At 59.1% G+C, this 16,174-nt stretch overlaps 2 protein-coding genes across 3 annotated transcripts; one reads left to right on the forward strand and one right to left on the reverse strand.

The window, feature by feature from the left end:
* Nucleotides 1-204: 204 nt before the first annotated feature.
* Nucleotides 205-7,660, reverse strand: POLR3C (RNA polymerase III subunit C). 2 transcript variants are annotated; one of them, XM_034071197.1, is made up of 14 exons: nt 7,401-7,660; nt 5,170-5,425; nt 4,359-4,544; nt 4,167-4,252; nt 3,890-3,994; nt 3,605-3,697; nt 3,432-3,512; nt 2,977-3,028; nt 2,829-2,889; nt 2,604-2,754; nt 2,249-2,350; nt 1,816-1,865; nt 1,089-1,238; nt 205-318 (listed from the first exon to the last, which is right to left on the reverse strand). In XM_034071197.1, exons 1-14 carry the CDS (start codon nt 7,545-7,547, stop codon nt 237-239), a joined length of 1,602 nt encoding a protein of 533 aa, XP_033927088.1. In that variant the 5' UTR covers nt 7,548-7,660; the 3' UTR covers nt 205-236. The 2 variants fall into 2 exon arrangements, 1 of the variants encoding a protein (XP_033927088.1); XR_004550420.1 differs by lacking the exons at nt 205-318; nt 1,089-1,238 and having other exon boundaries at nt 2,604-2,894.
* Nucleotides 7,661-7,761: 101 nt separating this feature from the next.
* On the forward strand, nt 7,762-15,633 carry RNF115 (ring finger protein 115). Its single transcript, XM_034071198.1, has 9 exons — nt 7,762-7,949; nt 9,868-9,926; nt 10,387-10,432; nt 11,249-11,460; nt 11,814-11,885; nt 12,025-12,097; nt 12,696-12,789; nt 13,548-13,663; nt 14,937-15,633. The coding sequence occupies exons 1-9, from the start codon at nt 7,866-7,868 to the stop codon at nt 15,039-15,041; spliced, it is 861 nt and encodes a 286-aa protein (XP_033927089.1). The 5' UTR covers nt 7,762-7,865; the 3' UTR covers nt 15,042-15,633.
* Nucleotides 15,634-16,174: the final 541 nt, after the last annotated feature.

Below are 16,174 nucleotides of genomic sequence, written 5' to 3' on the forward strand. Positions count from 1 at the left end.
GGATGTGGCTCCTGGATACCTGTGAGTGGGGATGGATGGAGTGGATGGATGAAGTGGGTGGATGGAGTGGATGGGTGGGGGAAGGAAGGAAGGAAGGAAAGGGAAGGAAGGAAGGAAGGAAAGGGAAGGAAGGAAGGAAAGGAAGGAAGGAAAAGAAGGAAGGAAGGACCAGATCTGAGCACAGCACTACACGGACACAAGGAGTACTTCCTGGGTTCTGTGCCTTTATTGTCCCCTCAGGGCCTCCTCACAGTGCTCTCAATGAATGACTCCAGCACAAAGATGGTCTCATCCACTTGCATCTCACTGGCATCCAGCCTGGGGACATGGGGACATGATGCGATATGGGGGATGCAGAGGGACACAGGGGGATGCAGAGGGACAAGGGGGGATGCAGAGGGACACAGGGGGGATGCAGAGGGACACGGGGGGATGCAGAGGGACACGGGGGGATGCAGAGGGACACGGGGATGCAGAGGGACAAGGGGGGATGCAGAGGGCACGGGGGGATGCAGAGGGACACAGGGGGGATGCAGAGGGACACGGGGGGATGCAGAGGGACAAGGGGGGATGCAGAGGGACACGGGGGGATGCAGAGGGACAAGGGGGGATGCAGAGGGACATGGGGGGGATGCAGAGGGACATGGGGGGGATGCAGAGGGACATGGGGGGGATGCTGAGGGACACAGGGGGGATGCAGAGGGACACAGGGGGGATGCAGAGGGACAAGGGGGGATGCAGAGGGACATGGGGGGGATGCAGAGGGACATGGGGGGGATGCTGAGGGACACGGGGGATGCAGAGGGACACGGGGGGATGCAGGGACACGGGGGGATGCAGAGGGACACGGGGATGCAGAGGGACACGGGGGGATGCAGAGGGACACGGGGGGATGCAGAGGGACAAGGGGGGATGCAGAGGGACACGGGGGGATGCAGGGACACAGGGGGATGCAGAGGGACACACGGGGGGATGCAGAGGGACACGGGGATGCAGAGGGACACGGGGGGATGCTGAGGGACACGGGGGGATGCTGAGGGATGCAGAGTGTCACAGGGGACACGGGGACCTCCCATCCCACCGCTCACTTGTTGACATTGCGCTTGAGCGTGTCGAGCTGCTGGCGCTCGGGGCCTGTGATCATCTCCTCGATGTCCTGCAGCTGAGTGTCCCCTGCACCCGTGGCCTGCAGCGAGGCCAGGATGGCTTCCACCCGCTGAGACTTCTCCAGCAGCCGCCTAAGGGGGACATGGGGACAGGGTCAGGGTGGCTTTGGGGGACCCTGCACCCGGACATGGGGCAGCTTTGGGGGACCCTGCACTGGGACATGGGGACAGGGACACAGTGGCTTTGGGGGACCCTGCACCCGGACACAGGGATGGGATGGCTTTGGGGGACCCTGCACCCGGACACAGGGATGGGATGGCTTTGGGGGACCCTGCACCCGGACACAGGGATGGGATGGCTTTGGGGGACCCTGCACCCGGACACAGGGATGGGATGGCTTTGGGGGACCCTGCACTGGGACAGGGACACGGTGGCTTTGGGGGACCCTGCACCAGGACACAGGGATGGGGATGTGGTGGCTTTGGGGGACCCTGCACTGGGACATGGGGACAGGGACGTGGTGGCTTTGGGGGACCCTGCACCCAGACACAGGGATGGGGATGCAGTGGCTTTGGGGGACCCTGCACCCACAGGGATGGGGATGCAGTGGCTTTGGGGGACCCTGCACCCACAGGGATGGGGATGCAGTGGCTTTGGGGGACCTGCACCAGGACACGAGACAGGGACACAGTGGCTTTGGGGACTTACTTGTTCTCCCTGCTCTCATACTGGCGGCGCTCCATGAGGTTGGCCACGCTCTGGGAAGGGGGAATGGGAACAGATGAGCCTCTGGGGTGGTGGAGGAGAACCCCATGTGTTGGTGCTGGTGGAGAACCCCATGTAGTGGTGCTGGTGGAGAAGCCCGTGTGTTGGTGCTGGTGGAGAACCCCATGTAGTGGTGCTGGTGGAGAACCCCATGTAGTGGTGCTGGTGAAGAACCCCATGTGGTGGTGCTGGTGGAGAACCCCATGTGTTGGTGCTGGTGGAGAACCCCATGTAGTGGTGCTGGTGGAGAACCCCATGTAGTGGTGCTGGTGGAGAACCCCATGTGGTGGTGCTGGTGGAGAACCCCACAGATGGTGGTGACAGAAGAGAACCCCAGTGTGTGGTGGTGGTGAAGCAGAGGTGTTTGGGTCCATACCTTGTAGCAGCGGTGCAACAGCATGCGTGCTGCAGCAGGCACGTTCACGGTGTACAGGTAGAAGGTGCGGGAGGGAGCGTGGTCAGGAGTTTTGGGAATCTCCTACAAAGAGAATGAGGAAGGGCTCCATGGGCCTGTGTCCGTCACAACCCAATGGCTGCACTGTGAGGAGCATGGATTGTGGTGATGGGAAAGAACCATGGATTGTGGTGGTGATGGAGAAGGACCATGGATTGTGGTGATGGGAAAGAACCATGGATTGTGGTGGGGTAGGAGAAGAACCATGGATTGTGGTGGGGATGGAGCCAGGGATGTCCCTGGAGCCTCCATTGGCCTCCATCCCCTCCCCCCTCACCTGCAGGGCCACCAGGTTCTCTGAGAGCATCCTGTAGAGCATGTCCTTGGCTTCCTTCGCCGGGATCATGGCAAAGTCCTCCACTTGCTTCTGCTCCAGGTGCTTCTTGCGCAGGAGCAGCCGGAAGATGCGGGCACAGCGGGAGCCGAACCTGAGCCAAGAGGGAAGCACTTGAGGAGGGGGGAGAGTGGGGCAGGAATGAGCCCATGGAGGTGGGCACCTCACCTCTCCTCCACGATGGACTCCAGTGTGGCCGTGGCCAAGGACGCCAGAGCCTTGTGGAGATCAGTGCGAGGGGAAGGTCAAGGGATAACGGCAGCATTTGGGAATGTGTCATGTGCTGGGAATGGGGTTCTTGCTTCCCAAAGGATACTGACAGTGAACATGCCCCCGCCGCTGTCCCTCGCCTTCCCCACAAACTCCAGCTGCAAGGGAAGAGGAGAAGCTGGAGAGGGACCTTCATCCAGGATGAGGGATGGGACAGGGGGAATGGGATCAAGCTCAACCAGGGAAGGTTGAGGTGGGATACAAGGAGAAAGTTCTTCCCTGTGAGGGTGCTGGGACACTGGAATGGGCTGAAGGGAGAAGCTTTGGCTGCCCCATCCCTGGCAGTGCTCAAGGCCAGGTTGGAGCATCCTGCTCTAGTCCCTGCCCATGGCTTTAGGTGAGCATTAAGGTCAATTCCAACCCAAACCATTCCATGATTCCATAAAATCCAATAGGAAAGCGGTTTTCCCTCAGCCCCAGATGCCCCCAGAACATGGGACAGGCTCAGAACCACCCCCACCCCAAGCTCCTGCATTAGGACAAGAGCACACATTTCCTCACCGGGTCATCTGCCAACAGGGTGAGATACTGGTCCAGAACCTGCTTCCCAATGTTGTATCCAGCTGGGAGAGACCTGAAGATCTACAATGAGAACACAAACAGTGGGAACATGGAGCTTTCCCAAGGCTCCGGGTGCTTTCCTGCTGGAGCCCAACCCAGCAGCAGGACCTGACCTCGTTGGAAGAGAGGGGTTGGGTGTAGGGTGCGTTGGAGGACGTGGTCACCTCGCTCATCCTCAGCATCGTCCGCACGATCTCACTGCTGGTCTGGGTTTAGGAAGGGAAGAACAGGGGGAAAAGCTCAGATATGAGCTATTCCTGCACCATGGAATGGGTGGGTTGGGAAGGACCTGGGAGGTTGTTCCAGTTCCAACCATCAGGAGCCTGCTTGGAGGTGGAGCAGGGTTAGAACATCCCCACTGTGACCACGAGCAGGAGGATCCAAGGGATTGCACAGACCTGATCCATGCGGTTGGCTATGGCACTGACGATGGCCTGGTCTCGGAAGTGCTGGTGGAAGCGGTCGATGTTGACTTGCCAGTAGATGCCATCATCAGGAGGAGGCTGGGAACAGGGAAAAAGACATGGAATGGGGGGAAGGAGGGATGGAATGGGGGGAAGGAGGGATGGAATGGGGGGAAGGAGGGATGGAATGGGGGGAAGGAGGGATGGAATGGGGGGAAGGAGGGATGGAATGTAGGGCAAGGTCCTGCTTTATGCTCCATGTCCTGGGTACCTCAGTGCTGTCCCCATCCAGCTTCTTCTTCTTAGCCTGGTGCTCCCCATCCTCCTCCTCACATGAGCGTCTCCGCTTACCTTTCCCTGCCAGACAAGCTGGAGTTGGCTCTTCCCACCCCATCCCTATGGGATCAGGGCAGCAGAACATCCCCCCATACCCCCCATCCCCCCATCCCAAGGAGCATCTCACCTACGAGGCTGAGCTTGGGCACCACATACATGTCCTTCTCATTGAGCACCAAGGTGGGTGCAGGAGGAGGTGGCACCGGGGGGGGGTCGAGGTCCTGGGGGACATGGGGACACCTCTGCACGAAGTGGGTGTCCGCCAGGCGCACGAAGGTGTTGGCAACCTCACTGTAGTCCATGGTTTTCCCATCTGATCCATAGGGAGAGGGATGGTGGGGTCAGGGTGGGATAAGGGATGCTCAGAGGGTGGTTTGGGACTGAGAGGGACAATGTTCCTATGGGGTTTATTGAAGATGGCTCTGGTCATTGCCAGGGGATGGATGGGATGAGCTTTGAGGTTCCTTCCAACCCAAACCAGTCTAAGACCCTGATTCCAACCAAAAGGGGGTACAGGAAACCCTGGAGAGGGGTTTGGACAAGGAATGCAGGGATGGGACAAGGAGGAACTGGTTTAACCCACCAGAGGGGAGACCAAGATGGGATCTTGGGATGAAGCTCCTCCTTGTGAGGGTGATGGGACACGGGAATGGGTTGAATGGAGGAGGTTTGGATGCCCCAACCAAAGGTGTCCCTTCCCCATCTCCTTTCCCATGCACTGCTCCCAGTGGAGCTTCCCCATCTCCTTTCCCCTGCCCCCTGTTCCCAATGGAGCTTCCCCATCTCCTTTCCCCTGCCCCCTGTTCCCAATGGAGCTTCCCCATCTCCTTTCCCCTGCCCCCTGTTCCCAATGGAGCTTCCCCATCTCCTTTCCCCTGCCCCCTGCTCCCAATGGAGCTTCCCCATCTCCTTTCCCCTGCCCCCTGCTCCCATCCCACCTTCCATGGTCTCGGTCAGCCTGTCTGCCACCTTCGCCACCAGGACGCTCATGCTCATGTGGCCGTTGAGCAGCAGCTCTTCCACCAGCAGCTCTCCCGTGTCCCCATAGAGGCTCTTGGCAGTGTAGATGTAACGGGGGTAGCGCAGGATGCGCAGCACCCGCCAGCATCGCGCCTCGTACTCCACCAGGCCCCGTTTCTGCAGCTGGTACCGCACCAGCTGGTGCTGGATGAGCACACACAGAGCCTTCCGCACCTGCAAGGGGGCTCCGTGGCACTGCAGGGGCCTGGTGCAGCCCATCCGGCCATGGGGCAGGGATGGGGCAGCGGCTGTGGGGCAAGGATGGGGCAGCAGCCGTGGGGCAGGGATGGGCACCGGCCATGGGGCAGGGATGGGGCACCAGCCATGGGGCAGGGATGGGGCACCAGCCATGGGGCAGGGATGGGGCACCAGCCATGGGGCAGGGATGGGGCACCGGCCGTGGGGCAGTGATGGGGCAGCAGCCATGGGGCAGGGATGGGGCAGCAGCCATGGGGCAGGGATGGGGCACCGGCCATGGGGCAGGGATGGGGCAGCGGCCATGGGGCAGGGATGGGGCAGCGGTCATGGGGCAGGGATGGGGCAGCGGCCATGGGGCAGGGATGGGGCAGCGGTCATGGGGAAGGGATGGGCACCGGCCATGGGGAAGGGATGGGCACCGGCCATGGGGAAGGGATGGGCACCGGCCATGGGGCAGCGGCCATGGGGCAGGGATAGGGCAGTGCCCATGGGGAAGGGATGGGGCAGCAGCCATTGGGCAGGGATGGGGCAGTAGCCATGGGGCAGGGATGGGGCACCGGCCATGGGGCAGGGATGGGGCAGCAGCCATGGGGCAGGGACGGGCAGCGGCCATGGGGCAGGGATGGGGCAGCGGCTGTGGGGCAGGGATGGGGCAGCGGCCGTGGGGCAGGGATGGGGCACCGGCCATGGGGCAGGGATGGGGCAGCGGCCATGGGGCAGGGATGGGGCAGCGGTCATGGGGCAGGGATGGGGCAGCGGCCATGGGGCAGGGATGGGGCAGCGGTCATGGGGAAGGGATGGGCACCGGCCATGGGGAAGGGATGGGCACCGGCCATGGGGAAGGGATGGGCACCGGCCATGGGGCAGCGGCCATGGGGCAGGGATAGGGCAGTGCCCATGGGGAAGGGATGGGGCAGCAGCCATGGGGCAGGGATGGGGCAGTAGCCATGGGGCAGGGATGGGGCACCGGCCATGGGGCAGGGATGGGGCAGCAGCCATGGGGCAGGGACGGGCAGCGGCCATGGGGCAGGGATGGGGCAGTAGCCATGGGGCAGGGATGGGGCACCGGCCATGGGGCAGGGATGGGGCAGCAGCCATGGGGCAGGGACGGGCAGCGGCCATGGGGCAGGGATGGGGCAGCGGCCATGGGGCAAGGATGGGGCAGCAGCCATGGGGCAGGGATGGGGCAGCAGCCATAGGGCAGGGATGGGGCAGCAGCCATGGGTCAGGGATGGGCAGCAGCCATGGGGCAGGGATGGGGCAGCAGCCATGGGGCAGGGATGGGGCAGCAGCCATGGGTCAGGGATGGGCAGCAGCCATGGGGCAGGGATGGGGCAGCAGCCATTGGGCAGGGATGGGGCAGCGGCCGTGGGGCAGGGATGGGGCAGCGGCCGTGGGGCAGGGATGGGGCAGCGGCCGTGGGGCAGGGATGGGGCAGCAGCCATGGGGCAGGGATGGGGCAGCAGCCATGGGGCAGGGATGGGGCAGCGGCCGTGGGGCAAGGATGGGGCAGCAGCCATGGGGCAGGGGCCATGGGGCAGGGATGGGGCAGCAGCCATGGGGCAGCAGCCATAGGGCAGGGATGGGGCAGCAGCCATGGGGCAGGAGCCATGGGGCAGGGATGGGGCAGCAGCCATAGGGCAGGGATGGAGCAGCTGCCATGGGGCAGGGATGGGGCAGCAGCCATGGGGCAGGGATGGGGCAGCAGCCATGGGGCAGGGATGGAGCAGCAGCCATGGGGCACGGATGGGGCAGCAGCCATGGGGCAGGGATGGGGCAGCAGCCATGGGGCAGGGATGGGGCAGGGGCCATAGGGCAGGGATGGGGCAGCAGCCATGGGGCAGGGATGGGGCAGCTGCCATGGGGCAGGGATGGGGCAGCAGCCATGGGGCAGGGATGGGGCAGCGGCCACAGGGCAGTGCCCATGGGTCAGGTCCCGTCCCCACCGCACCTGGTCCAGCAGCAATCCGGTGTCGGCCGCAATGAGGCGCAGCGGCTGCGGCCCGCTCCGGATGAGGAAGGTGCCGATGGTCTCCACGATGTCCCCGAAGTGCTCCCGCAGGAGGAGCGAGCAGAGCTTCAGCTCCGCCTGCGTCATCCTCAGGTGCCGCTGGGAATGCTGGGAACGTCGGGAATACCGGGAATATCGGCCTGTATCCCAGCGCCGCACCAGGCCCTCCCTCACGCAGCGGCCGCCATGGCAACCGCCACTTCCGCCTCCTCTACTTCCGGCTCCGCTCTACCCCCTCCCTTCCTCCTCTGTGGACTTAATGCCCTGAGAGCAGACGAGTGGACCGGAAGTGAGTGGCTAGCGCGGGGTCACGGGGGGGGGGTGGTCTCCTGCCGGCGCCTCCGCTCTGTCCCTCGCCGCGCCGCCTCGGTGGCCCGCTGGAGGACTGACGGCAGGAGGGACAAGATGGCGGAGGCCTCGGCGGCCGCCGTGCCCCAGCACCGGTTCTTCTGCCACAGCTGCAAGGGGGAGGTCAGCCCCAAGCTACCGGTAAGCACCGGGACCGGCCCCGTTGTGCTCCCGAGGGCGGCCGGGACGGGGCCCAGCGGCTGTGCCGTGTCCGGTATCCGGTATCACTGTATCCCGGTATCCGGTATCCCGGTATCCCTGTATCCCGGTATCCGGTATCCCTGTGTCCCGGTATCCGGTATCCCTGTGTCCCGGTATCCGGTATCCCGGTCCGGGGTATCCCTGAGCCCCATAACCCCCAGAATCCAACCGGGACCCCCTCAATCCCCTCCTGATGTTATGGAGGGTGAGATCCCTCTGGGATTGCTGCGATCCCTATGGAATACTATCCCTATTGAATACTATCCCTATGGAGTACTATTCTTATGGAATGCTATCCTTATGGAGTGCTATCACTATGGAATGGTATCCCTATGGAATACTATCCCTATGGAATGGTATCCCTATGGAATGGTATGCCTATGGAATACTGTCCCTATGGAATACTGTCCCTATGGAATACTATCCCTATGGAATACTATCCCTATGGAATGGTATCCATATGGAATACTATCCCTATGGAATGGTATCCCGATGGAATGCTATCCCGATGGAATGGTATCTCTATGGAATACTATCCTTATGGAATGGTATCCTTATGGAATACTATCCCTATGGAATACTATCCCGATGGAATGGTATCCATATGGAATACTATCCCTATGGAATACTATCCCTATGGAATGCTATCCCGATGGAATGCTATCCCTATGGAATACTATCCTTATGGAATGGTATCCTTATGGAATACTATCCCTATGGAATACTATCCCGATGGAATGGTATCCATATGGAATACTATCCCTATGGAATACTATCCCTATGGAATGCTATCCCGATGGAATGCTATCCCTATGGAATACTATCCTTATGGAATGGTATCCTTATGGAATACTATCCCTATGGGATGCTGAGGGGAGCAGGCTCGATCCCCCCCCCCAGGGTGACCCCAGCCTCTTGCCCTTCTCCTCCCCCCGTTCTCCCCCCCCCCCCCCACCGCATTCCCATCGGGACACATGTGGGATTCCCTAGGGATGAGCTCTGGTGTGGATGGTCCCGAGCTCCTGCTGTGGGGCAGAGGTGGTGCAGGGGGGTCCTGATGGGGATCAATTGGGGTTTGGTGGGGTTTAATGGGGCTCTGATGGGGTTTGATGGGGTTCGGTTGGGGTTTGATGGGGGTCAGTTGGGGTTTGATGGGGTTTGGTTGGGGTTTGATGGGGCTCTGATGAGGTTTGATGGGTCTCTGATGGGGTTTGATGGGGTTTGGTTGGGGTTTGATGGGGCTCTGATGAGGTTTGATGGGGCTCTAATGGGGTTTGATGGGGTTTGGTTGGGGTTTGATGGGGTTCGGTTGGGGTTTGATGGGGTTTGGTTGGGGTTTGATGGGGTTCGGTTGGGGTTTGATGGGGCTCTGATGAGGTTTGATGGGTCTCTGATGGGGTTTGGTTGGGGTTTGATGGGGCTCTAATGGGGTTTGATGAGGTTTGATGGGGTTCGGTTGGGGTTTGATGGGGCTCTGATGAGGTTTGATGGGGCTCTAATGGGGTTTGATGGGGTTTGGTTGGGGTTTGATGGGGTTCGGTTGGGGTTTGATGGGGTTTGGTTGGGGTTTAATGGGTCTTAAGGCAGTAGAACCCACAGCTCCCACCCCAAGCTCCAGGATGGATCCCAAGGGCTGGAAGCTCACCTGGGGTTTGGGGTTTGCTTCCACACGAGGAGACCTTTCCCAGGACCTTATTCCTGGTGTGAGGAGCCACAAGGATCAGGATCCGTCTCCAGCTGCTTTGGGTATTCCAGCCCCAGGGATGCAGCCGGAATCCAGGCTGGATTGTAGGTGTGGAATTCCGGGAGCAGAATTCCCAAGCTCGGTGGCTAATCCCAACTTGCTCTGTCCTGGCAGGAATACACATGCCCACGGTGTGAGTCTGGATTCATCGAGGAGGTCACTGAGGATTCCAGGTAGTTCCAGGCTTTTCTCCTCTCCAAACCTATGGAAAACCGGGAATGCCAAAGCAAAGGGAATGTTTTGGGATGGGTTTGGACTTGTTGCTATGGAGACTGAAGATTGGAGGATTGAATGGAGGAACATTGAGATGAGGAGGGATGGGATGAGGAGGAGCAGCTTCCAAGAGGAAATGGGAATACTGGGAAGCTTCCAAGAGGCTGGAATACTGGGAAGCTGAGGGCAGTGGGACACTGGGATGGGTTGAATGGAGATGCTCTGCCTGCCCCATCCCTGGCAGTGTCCAAGGCCAGGCTGGAGCAGAACGTGTCCCATGGCTTTAGAAGAGCTCTGAGGTCCCTTCCAAGCCAGGATTCCATGATTCTCAGACGAGGTTGCTCCTGAGCTCCATGTGTTCCAGCCTGGAATGGGATGGGGCTTTGGAAGTGTCCTCTCCTTGCCCTCTGTCTCCTGCAGCTTTCTCGATGGCATCGATGACAGCCCAGCCACACAGTTTGCAGAGGTGAGCACTGCTCTCCTGCTCCTCCTTGCCACCCCGTGCTGGGATATACTGGGATATGCTGGGATATGCTGGGATATACTGGGATATGTGGAAGTGCTCCTCCTGCTTGCTGCTGCTCCCACTTGTGCCATCTACAGCATCCTGAGCAGCTCCATGTGTTGTGGCATGGGGCAGGAGCTGGGAGGGCTGGAAGCCTCTTTTCCTACCCCATTCCCAAACCCCATTCCCAAACCCCATTCCCTACCCCATTCCTACCCCATTCCCAAACCCCCAGTGAGGGTCTGCTCCAGGTTAAGAGAACAGACCTTGGGTTAGCATCAAATTCCCAGCCTCAATCCAAGGCTGCTCCTTTGCTATCCTTTGGATTAGTATGGAATTCCCAGCCTCAATCCCAGACTGCTCCTTTGCTATCCCTTCTGCACTCACACTCCCATGTTTCTTGTCCAGTGCTCCTCACTTTGATGCTGCCATAAACCCACTTTAGAACCCCCCTACTTGTATCCATGGGAGCTGGATCCAAAGGAATGATGGAAGGAGGAATCCCAAGTGGGTTTTAGGCCCACCTGAGACCCAGAGATCCCATTGGATGGGGGCTCCATGGGATGGGTGCTGTTGCAGGGAAGAGCCGCAGCCTTGGGCTTGCTGGGGGTGGCTCAGCTGATGAGCTGGGCTATAATTAAGCCCTTTAGCCAAGCGGTTTTCCTTTGGGAGCCATGGAAACCATGGGAATGTGCTGAAGTGCTGCTGGTGATGGGGACATCCCAACCTCCGCTCTGGGATCTGCTCCATGTGGCTTCCCCCTTATCCCTCCTCCAGCTTTGGGACCACCTGGACCACACCATGTTCTTCCCGGACTTCCGGCCCTTCCTAAGCAGCAGTTCCCTGGAGCAGGACAACAGGGACACCGAGAGGGGCCACCAAGCCCATGCTGATCTATGGGGCCCCAGCCGCCCCCCCCGGCTGCCCATGACACGGAGGTACCGGGCCCGGGGCAGCTCTCGCCCCGACAGGTCTCCTGCTATTGAGGGGTGAGCACTTCCCTGTCCCATCCATGGGAAAAGGTGGGATATGGATGGGGAAATGTTGGATTTGGGTGGAGGAAATGAGGTCCTGGCTCTTGTGGCTGAGCAAAGGTTTGTCCCTAACCCTAACCCTCATCCCCCTCAGCTGGAATCAGAGCTGGCCATAGGGAAAGGGGGGTTTGCCTGTTCCAGAGCCACTGGGAATGCTGGGATGAGCTCTCATCCCTCTTCCCCTTGTGCTCGTCCTGCCTTGGGCTTGTGTTGTGCAGGATTGGGGGGGGTCCCTGCTGGGCTGTGGCTACCCTGGGGTTGATGCTCACCTTGTTCCTTGTCCCCTCTTCCCATTGCTCCCTCTCCAGCATAATCCAGCAGATCTTTGCAGGCTTCTTTGCCAACTCAGCGCTTCCTGGCTCCCAACACCCTTTCTCCTGGTGAGTAGTGCATGTGGCTTTGCTCACACCAGTCCAAACCAGTTGCCTGGTGCTGGGGAGCTCTGCTTTCCTGTTGCACAGCCCAGAGGTTCTTTGGGATAGGGAAAGGGCTCCTTTGACCCTCTGCTCCCATCCACAGGAGTGGGATGCTGCATTCCAACCCCGGGGACTATGCCTGGGGACAGAGTGGCCTCGATGCCATCGTCACCCAGGTAAGACCCTCCTTGTGTGCTCGCTGCTTTGGGGGTGTCCAGCTTCCATCCCTGGCATCCCACATGGATGCTTCACCAGGAGCTAATGTGGCTGCTGGTGTCGTGCTGAATCCATCTGGTGCCATTCGCAAGGAGCCCCTGGCTCTCCCACTCTCCTCCCTGCTTCCCAAAGGAGGCTGCATCCCACATGGCTGCTGGGAGCTAGCACCTTCCTCCCACCCTACAGCACAGGCTCCATAGCTTCCTATGGGATCTGGAGCAACAGCTCTGCCCATCCCAGGCTTTCATGTGGCTTCTAAAGCTCACTGAGGCTTCTCTGCCCCTTCCCTGACCATGCTTGATGCTGTTGTTGGGTGAATTTGGGTCAGAGCATGGAATTCCTCAGTCATGGAGCTGTAAGACTGGGAAGAGAGCTCAGCCCAAGTGCAGCCCCACAGGAGCCTGTGCCACAAGTGCTCCAGGCCAGGTTGGATGGAGCTTGGAGCAGCTTAGCCCTGGTTGGACCTGGAGGAGCTTTCAGGTCCCTTTGACCATGATGAGCAGAAGGGACCAGCACTTCCAAGGCGGATCCATCCTCATCCCGTTTCCCTCTCCACAGCTCCTGGGGCAGCTGGAGAACACTGGTCCCCCTCCTGCTGACAAGGAGAAGATCTCCTCCCTCCCCACAGTGACAGTAACTCAGGAACAAGTTGGTAGGTGCCACCCCCCCCATGTCCCTTGTCCCCTCAGCCTTTATGGGGACCCTGGCATTCCCTGGCTGATGGAGGCCTCCATCACCACCTGGATGTGCATTGGGAGCATTGGGAAGTGCTCCCACCAGCAGCAGCAACCTCCATCATTCCATAGTCTTTGTGGCACCTCTTTGGGGTCACACCCCCCACAGTGGCTTCCAAATGTTCTCTTTGGTCCCAGTGTCCATGGTCCCAGGACAGGGCTTTGGCTCTGACCATGTTCCTGCTCTGGAATCATGTGAAACTCCCTCTTTCCTGTGGCTTCCTGCAGACATTCCTGGCTTTGCAATGAGCACATCCAAGGGATTCTTTTCTCCCTGTGTTTGTCCTTTCTCCTCTGAGCTGCTCCATTCAGCTGCTCCAAAGGGACCGAGTGATGAGAAAACCAGTTTCCACAACAGCTCCTTGTGTTTTGGCTGGTGATTTGAATAGCAAAGTCCCTTCCTGGCCAGGAAACATCCACATTGGAATTGTCAGTCTCTTGTGTTGGAATTGCTGGAGCTGGGATGCCCGTGCTGTGGGATTTATCACCTCTCAGCACACAAGGATGGGTGATGGAAGCATCCCTCTTGTGAACCTGAAGATTCAGCTCAAACCACCTTAGTTCAACTGATCCCTTTTCCTTGGTTCCTTCAATCCCAGGCTCTGGAATGCTGCTGGTCCCAGTTTGGCCATGCAGGAACCCTGTGGTGAGCCACAGCTCCTCCTGTCTCTTGCAGATACAGGCCTGGAGTGCCCGGTGTGCAAAGAGGACTACGCGGTGGCCGAGCAGGTCCGGCAGCTGCCCTGCAACCACTTCTTCCACAGCAACTGCATCGTGCCCTGGTTAGAGCTGGTAAGAGATCTAAGCAGGTCCTTCCTGGCTCCAGGCCCTTTGGGAATGCTGGAATGGGTTGGCTTGGAAAGGCCACCTCCCATTAGAGCAGGTTGAGCGAAGTCCTGTCCACCCTGGCCTTGAACACTGCCAGGTGTGGGGCATCCAAACCTTCTCCTTCCAACCCATTCCAGTGTCCCACACTCTTCTTCCCATTATCCCATCTAGCTCTTCCTGTTGGAAACCATTCCTCCTCATCCCACCCCTCCATCCATTCTCATCTCCATGTGCTGGGTATAATCCCCCTGGGAAAGAGACCATTTGAGCAGCATCCCCTGAATCCTGGAATCAACCAAGTTGGGAAAGACCTTTAAACTCCTCAAGTCCATTCCCACCATTAACCCATGGCACCGAGGGCTTTGCCTATAGGGTTTGGGGATGCTCCCAATGACCACCATTCCCTGGGCAGCTGCTTTCAATGCCTGAGCATCCTTTAGGTGGATGAACTCTTCCCAGTATCCAACCTAAACCATTCCTGGTGCAGCCTGAAGCCGCTTCCTCTTGTCCCTCATCCTTCTTACCCCATATCCCTCTTGTCCCTCATCCTTCTTACCCCATATCCCTCTTGTCCGTCATCCTTCTTACCCCATATCCCTCTTGTCCCTCATCCTTCTTACCCCATATCCCTCTTGTCCCTCATCCTTCTTACCCCATATCCCTCTTGTCCCTCATCCTTCTTACCCCATATCCCTCTTGTCCCTCATCTTTCTTACCCCATATCCCTCTTGTCCCTCATCCTTCTTACCCCATATCCCTCTTGTCCCTCATCTTTCTTACCCCATATCCCTCTTGTCCCTCATCCTTCTTACCCCATATCCCTCTTGTCCCTCATCCTTCTTACCCCATATCCCTCTTGTCCGTCATCCTTCTTACCCCATATCCCTCTTGTCCCTCATCCTTCTTACCCCATATCCCTCTTGTCCCTCATCTTTCTTACCCCATATCCCTCTTGTCCCTCATCCTTCTTACCCCATATCCCTCTTGTCCCTCATCTTTCTTACCCCATATCCCTCTTGTCCCTCATCTTTCTTACCCCATATCCCTCTTGTCCCTCATCCTTCTTACCCCATATCCCTCTTGTCCCTCATCCTTCTTACCCCATATCCCTCTTGTCCGTCATCCTTCTTACCCCATATCCCTCTTGTCCCTCATCCTTCTTACCCCATATCCCTCTTGTCCCTCATCTTTCTTACCCCATATCCCTCTTGTCCCTCATCCCTCCCCTCTCTTGCAGCACGACACATGTCCCGTGTGCAGGAAGAGCCTCAAGGGGGAGGATTCCAGCCGGCACCCACCGGAGGCCTCTGCCAGCCAAGTGCAGGAGCGATGGACTTTCTGATGCTCCTGAGCTTCCTGGGGGGCTCTGCCTGGAGCATCCCCCCCCCAATGTACATTGTATTCCAATTCCAACCTCCAAATCCAACCCAGAGTAGCAGGAACCATAGAGCAGGGAGGGACCCACTGCACTGAGTGCTGGTTTTCTCTCCCGAATCCTTCTCCCAGTGTCTCCATTGGAATTGCCTCTAGCCTGAAATCCCTTTCTTTTGGAGTGATTTGCCTTGAGTTTTATACTTTGGGAGCCCTTTACCCCATCCCAAGGGGGGGGCATCCCCCTCCTGGCACAGAGCTTGGGGTGGGAAAGGGGATTTGGGGCTTCTCCCCTCTGCCCCCTGGCAGTGGGAGGGGTTGGAAGTGAATCCAGGAGGATTTGCCTGGGGATTCCTTTGGCACTGGAGCAACTGGAGGTGTCTCAGGTGAGGCTGAGGGGACGGGAGCTTGGTTGGGCCCCGGCTCTGAGCAGGATTTAGGGGCTTGTGGTGGAGGTGGCAGGGGGGGGGTTGGCTCCTCTGGGTCTGTCCAAGCCTCCCCTGCCCAGCACCATTCCGGGTTGTACCCTATGGACCACATTAAAGGCAACCTTTAGGAACCCACTTGACCTGTGCAGCTTCTTCGGCCCCAAACCCTGGTGTGGATGCGCCTCACCCGTCCCTTTGTGGACATCCATCCTGTTGGGCTTTCCCCCCCCATTTCTGTGCCATTTCATCCCTATTTGACTTTCACACCCCCCCCCCCCACATTATGCTCACAGCATCACCCCATGGTGCTGTCAGACTCCTGGTACCCCACATTCCTGCATCCCAGGTACCACACCTGCATCCCGGGTACCCCACATTCCTGCATCCCGGGTATCACACATTCCTGCATCCCAGGTAACACACCTGCATCCCGGGTACCACACCTGCATCCCGGGTACCCCATATTCCTGCATCCCGGGTACCACACCTGCATCCCGGGTACCACACATTCCTGCATCCCGGGTACCACACCTGCATCCCGGGTACCACACATTCCTGCATCCCGGGTACCACACCTGCATCCCGGGTACCCCACATTCCTGCATCCCAGGTAACACACCTGCATCCCGGGTACCCCACATTCCTGAATCCTGGGTACCACACCTGCATCCGGGTA

The sequence above is a fragment of the Melopsittacus undulatus genome, chromosome 20 (assembly GCF_012275295.1).
Source record: "Melopsittacus undulatus isolate bMelUnd1 chromosome 20, bMelUnd1.mat.Z, whole genome shotgun sequence".
NCBI lineage: Eukaryota > Metazoa > Chordata > Aves > Psittaciformes > Psittaculidae > Melopsittacus > Melopsittacus undulatus.

Bases quoted from the DNA above. Each gene is read 5' to 3' on its own strand.
- POLR3C (XM_034071197.1), bottom strand. From the start codon at position 7,547: ATGACGCAGGCGGAGCTGAAGCTCTGCTCGCTCCTCCTGCGGGAGCAC. The intron at 3,698-3,889 runs GTCTGTGCAATC...TCCTAAACCCAG, and splicing joins TAGCCAACCGCATGGATCAG to ACCAGCAGTGAGATCGTGCG. The intron at 2,755-2,828 runs GTGAGGTGCCCA...CTCTTGGCTCAG, and splicing joins GAGTCCATCGTGGAGGAGAG to GTTCGGCTCCCGCTGTGCCC.
- RNF115 (XM_034071198.1), top strand. From the start codon at position 7,866: ATGGCGGAGGCCTCGGCGGCCGCCGTGCCCCAGCACCGGTTCTTCTGC. The intron at 11,886-12,024 runs GTGAGTAGTGCA...TCCCATCCACAG, and splicing joins TCCCAACACCCTTTCTCCTG to GAGTGGGATGCTGCATTCCA. The intron at 13,664-14,936 runs GTAAGAGATCTA...CCTCTCTTGCAG, and splicing joins TCGTGCCCTGGTTAGAGCTG to CACGACACATGTCCCGTGTG.